Source organism: Platalea leucorodia, assembly GCF_965183815.1.
Source record: "Platalea leucorodia genome assembly, chromosome: 1".
In the NCBI taxonomy this organism is placed as follows: Eukaryota; Metazoa; Chordata; class Aves; order Pelecaniformes; family Threskiornithidae; genus Platalea; species Platalea leucorodia.
In genome coordinates, this window is record NC_138823.1 from 40,599,012 (window position 1) to 40,605,011 (window position 6,000).

Consider the following 6,000-nt stretch of genomic DNA (forward strand, 5'->3'; position numbering starts at 1 on the left):
AGTTCATCTGCCTGCACATTAGCAACAACGTTAAAATGATAGGAAAGGTCCAGAAAATACTGATTAAGAGTATTAGCAACCTGGAAAATCTTCCTAATTCTGAGAGTGAAGAAAGAAGTTCAATCTATTTAAGCTTTGGCAGCATACATATATTGCAAGACATTAAGCTAGTGCAATAATTTGCAGAACATTATCTTTGCTGTGCTGGCTGCCCACAAATATGTTGTTTTGCACAACAGATAGATATGTTGGTTTTGCAAAACACAAGGTTGTTTTGCCCTCAAGGGAAAGAGGGCTAGCTGCTTTACATTCACCATGGTGAACACAAGAACCACTGCTGTAGAGTAACTAATGTGCTATCTTCTTGTTGCCTGACAGTAACTTACCCTACAGTGCCGCATTCTCAGTGAATTCAAAAGTAGGTTAAAAGGTGATGTGGTCAGGACACAAAAGTGCAAACATGGGAAGCTGTCATATTTTTGTGGTCCCTTTAAACTAACACAATCCAGCAGCTGGAAGCTGAAGTTGGAAATGTTGAGACTGGAAAAGAAAACCTGGTTTTCCAGAGACGTTAGATCTATCAATTACATTCTTGAAGCTAAAATTACAAATGTTTCTAGAAGATCACATGGAAGTTTTACCTTCAGTCCAGGGAATGTCTTCAGAACATCTTGGATATGATTTGTCCAAGCAGTCACATTACACACGTAATGACATTTCCTTTTAAAAATCAATATATTTGTAAGATCAAAAAGTTATGAGGCTGCTTCTCCCTCCTTGACATGTGATCCATACAGCCACCGTACTGCCAGGAGTATAAATGGTAAGAAAGTCTGGACTGAAAATCGGTTTATGGATTATAACCATGCTGACTTTAAATGATCCTTTACAAATTACGATTTCTTTATAAATGACCCCTTATCATTATGATTTAATGATAAAGGAAGAGAAGACACAGCCAGTTGCAAATGAGATTAAAGTTAGGAAAGCAATGCTGAAGGCCGAGCTCTTACTCTTGCGTATCAGCGTATCACGGCATTATATGAATTGATTGCATTAGCATTCAACTGAAATGTAAGCTTGTGAACCTCTTGCTGTGAAGACATGTCTATAGAAAGGTTGCCCAAGGTGTATGTTTGCAAGATATACGCAATGACTGTTTGTTCAGGGGTTTTTGTGAAATATATACGAATATATATTTCTTCTGGTCGATAACCTGCTTCCTCTCTGCTTGACAGGACATTGTACTCATCATTTCCTGTTCCTTAACAGCTTTTGCTCTTGTTGATTTAGACAGTAAAAAAGGAGGAGATCATCCCTCTATTTACTTACAGCCTAAATCCTGTCCCAAATCCCTGCAGCACTTGCAGTGCTACAGAAGCCCACACAAATGATACTTCTTGTCATTTGAATCCATACAGAAGTTGAGCTTCAGTGGCTGAAGAGAGGTAAAATTTTTAAGGAGTCTTAGGAAAGTATATCCTATCCTATTAGCCTCAGCCTTTCTTCTTTGAAGGTTAAAATTACATTTTTCGAAACAAGGTATCTTGCATGCAGGATCACTTTGGGTTTTGCACATACACACATATACACATATAGAGGGATGCATATTAAAGGACTTGCAGAAAATTTGAGTCAAAACCTGTCAGGAATCAATGTACTGACAATATCTCAGTGCAGGAGCCTTAGACAGCAGCACTCTCAGCTTTCCCAGAGCAGGACTTGATGTACGAGGTTAATCACAAGGATTCATTTTGTTGAGGGATCAGAAACCCAAAGCTGGCTCTATATAATACCTAAATCCCTTAGTGCAAGCAGCAGAGCCACAGTGCTTCTGTCCTCTAAAGCTGATACTTTCTATTAATTCAAGATACCTGTTCATTCATTTTTCTTTCCAGGCCAATTGCTAAAGGAAGGGCTTTGTGGTTGGAAGAAAGGCAAGTTCACAGTTCAGAAAGGCAGGAGATAAACTGCTGGCCCCTTTGTAGTCAACAGGACTTTTATCACTGTCTTCAGTTCTGGGTTTCACCAAATACTTTTGTATATGCAAAATTACATTTCTGTAACTTTTTCTGTACATTTATTTACCAGATCTGTACATGCAAAGGAAAATTAGAAACCCTTCTGAACTCTGTCTTCACATGGAGATGAAAGGTTTTCCCAGAAAACAACTAACATGAAAAATTGCAGGCATATGTGTATTGTTCTCTAATGATTCCTATAACATAAATTCAGAGCTCCAATCTATTGACTCCTAAGGATGAGACACTTTCATGGACAGCTTTAGACCATGCCAATACAATATCCTACCTGGAACTCATCAGGATTTATGATACTCAAAACCTGAATCTGAATTTTGTTCTTTGGTGTGATTTTTATCAAAAATCAGCGGAACACATGGCAACCCTACAGCTGACTACATTTCTCCATCTCACTGTGAAGGCAGGGAAAATGGAATGGAATGACTTCTGACGAAGAGGATGATGTGAACATGATATTCCTGGACCATCCCCTTTTCTCTGTATCACTTCAAATAGGTAGTGAAAGCTGACTAATCACATTAACATTTAAAGACATCATTTTATAATAATGGCTGGGAGATATCTTTGTTCGTACTATTCTGCAAAGGAATGACCTGAACAGAAAATACGCTTTGCATGAGTCTCCCATTTATCAGACTATCAAGCATGCAGTAACCAGAGTGTGTAGAAATTACAATGCAGTTTGTGGAAATCTCATAACACAGGCTGTAATTCATGAAATGGTTAAAACAAAAAAAAATTATCTGTTATGAGGTCTAGAAACAGGATAAATATGGTCAGTTTCTTCTGCACCAGAAGAGCTACGAGGACCCCCATATGTTTTGAGACATTTGCTTTCTGTCAACCTGTTTGGCTAGTCTATGATATTGCTGAAGCAATTATGTAACAGACATTAATGTATTTATAGCAGACAGCCACTATCTGGCTAAAAACTGGAAATATTTATGGAAAAAAACATGAGCTACTTATCTGACACACTGATATACCCTTATCTCTCAATAGTGTTATGTCTGAAGAATGAGAAGTGATCAGATCAAATGAAAGTTTTAGTGAAATGGACTCATGGTTACAAAGTATTTTACTGAAAATGGCCTTGCTGCTTCAAGTATAGTCACAAATATTCTATTACAAGTTGAGTGTAAGTGTGTGTAAAAAGATAAGGACACTATCTACATTTACCTACTCTGATCCCAGTTGGCTGCAAAAAGTAGAAGAATCTTCCTGCCACAGTGGTCACGATTTTCCAGTACTCCCGGGAATCCATCTGTCAGAGCCCGTTTGATTCCTGGATCATCAGCCTTGAAGTTTTTGAACATATCCAGATTTAATTGGCGGTACTGGAAGTACTGAGCCAGCAGTCTGAAGGCCTCAGTTTGGTGAAACTTTCTGGCTCGGAGAAATCTCAAGATGAAGGCATCATCTGTACGTAAAAACCCAATGTCAGGCCTGGTGATGATCATGTCCCTGACTTGCTGGATATCCTGATGCAAAATGTCTGGGTTTTCATTCAGTTCCAGGCGGGCTTTCTCTATAGTCTCTGGACTAAGTCCAGCTTGTAAATGGGTCATCTCTGCAAAAACCTCTTTTCCAAATCCTTAACTTCAGATATTTTAGTAGGAGAAGTGCTGATCCCATTCAATTGATGGTCTGCTGTGAATGTGAGCCATTCAGAAGGTTTTTGCTATCAAGCTGATATTTAACAAGTGAAAGGGCTTTTCTTTTTCTTGCAGAAAGAGAAACAGGCAGTTCACATGTAGTATAATCCATCCAAAGGAAAGTGTTGTTTATTCCATCACTTACTTACTAAAAGAAAAAGCAAATATACAAAAGAAAGATTAAATATGTATATAAAGCTTACAGGAATGCATTTCTGGACTGCATATGGCAATAAAATTGCTTTTTGTGCATCATATGTAAGCGGATAATAGTCAAATAATTTCAGAATTTCATTTAAGGTAAGGCAGTCACTGACATCTTGAATGTATATATTCAAGCTTTCAGAAAGGCAATCTGATTAATTAACAATTAATACTAAGCTGTATCAACTTACTCTTAGAATACACTTTGCAAAGTTGTCTTATAGAAGTGTGGGAGTTCCAGCATCCCACAACTTCAAGCCCAGGATGACAAAAGCAAAAATAATAGTCATATTTTCCACCCCTAACAGGATCTACATTGCAGCTTCCTAAGTATGCAGATGTACACTTATCATAGTAAGTATAACAACTGGTTGATTTGGTTTTATCACCAGTACTATCAGCTTGTAGCTTTCCTTGAATTAGTCCCTCAGCTGACTGTAAAACTGATTAAAAAACCAGCAAAACTCCACCAACATCAGGGGTATTTTCTACTTGGTAAAACCTCACAGAAAATATTTCCCATTGGACTTAATACATCTTCATGGGAAACTTCCCATGAATAAAGTGTTTGATTAATCTAATCCAACAGGGTTGGTGTTTTAGTTGAAGAGATGTGTTTTATTCCAAATTCGTTTTTTTAGTAGCTTGTAGCTTTCCTGAATACCTAGTTCTGAATTTCATTTTCATTCCTGTACTTTACCTAGAATTTAGTTTTACAAGTGTTAGAAGAAAAGCTGCTTAAGGTGTTATGTATGAGCAAAATAGTACAGTGAATCTCTTACATTTCAGTGACATAATGAGCAAGAGGCTGTCATCGAAGTCTGTGTAGTTACACTTGTGTGAAATAAGATCAAGGTTTGTTCCAATGTGAAATGTGTGTGAAGAAAGATCAAGATCCATCCAATTTTTCAGCCGTGACAAAAACAGACAAGCAAACAAAACCCCCTACTGCTTAACTGATCTCTCTCTCTTTCTGATTTCTGAAAAAGAAAAATTGGTTAAAAATTAAAAGGGAATCCCTCAGTGAAAGACATACCTTATTGTATTTGAAGAAAGCTATTTGGAAAGTTATGAATTATTTATAGCAAAACAACCATTTCACTCAGCTACTCCCCTGGGTTCAGCGTTCTCATATCAAACAAAGGGGACAGCAGCAGCCAGAGCATTTCTTTGTCCAGGGGCTACTCAAAGTTACATTGCAGGACCTGGAAGTCAATCAGCACAAGGGATGCCCAAGTTCCCTGTTTTGTGAGCTTGCACGTCATTGAGAAAAACTACGTTTGAGATGCCACAGCTGCAGCCCTGGGATGAGATCCTTAAATTTGAATACAGGGAGTTTCTGCATATTTGCTTAAAGGACATTTGTGGTGGGAGATAAGCTTTTCATTCAACAGCAATATGCATTAGACTTGTCTGTGCGTGATACAAAGGAGAGTTTGTTAAGCAGCCTCTTTCTGTATTCACTGTGGAGCTGGAGTTAAGAAGAGCTACCTGCAGGGCAGAGTATCCTGTGATTCATCAGCCTGGGAAAACTTGGGAAAAGGCAGACCCGGGAGGAAAGCAGATTGACTGCCTTCGACAAGTCACTATGGAGTGCAGATGACTCCAGAAAAACACACCCTGAAATTTTGAGGAGGTAATCTATGGGTCCAGGGTATTCAATTCTTAGAGAAATAAATTGTACTAAAGGTCAATGGCACACACAAAAAACAGTAACAGTTATTTGCTTTCCTCTTGGCTTTATTAGACCAAATTAGGATAACTCTGATGGTATCATCTGAATTCCACTGATGTAGGCTATGGGAAAATCGGTCAATATTTTGTGCTTATAATCTCAAATTAATGGTGGCATTAGCATTTTCTTGCATAAATCATGTTTTTAGTTACAATTGCCTCCATGAGCTAGTTAGGGGAGCTCGGTGTGTTTAAGTGTGACACTGTCACTGGGGGAGTGCAGTGTAAAGGTTGGTTCTTTCCCCAGTTTTAACCGCAAGTTGTGCCCTAAGAAGGTTGGTCGTGCTCGAGGGTGCTTGGCAGAGGGGTGGAAACAAGGAGCTTATCTGGGGTCTGTGCCAGCTCTGACTCAGGGCTCAGTATGA

At 38.5% G+C, this 6,000-nt stretch overlaps 1 protein-coding gene across 1 annotated transcript in view; it reads right to left on the reverse strand.

The window, feature by feature from the left end:
- The window catches only part of CLVS1 (clavesin 1), a gene marked incomplete at both ends in the record, with an annotated part of 93,976 nt that extends 90,366 nt beyond the window's left edge, over positions 1-3,610 (reverse strand). Inside the window, one exon of the mRNA XM_082307900.1 lies at positions 3,222-3,610. Within this exon, the coding sequence (XP_082164026.1) occupies positions 3,222-3,610 (389 nt within the window). The remainder of the gene's footprint in view (positions 1-3,221) is intronic.
- Positions 3,611-6,000: the final 2,390 nt, after the last annotated feature.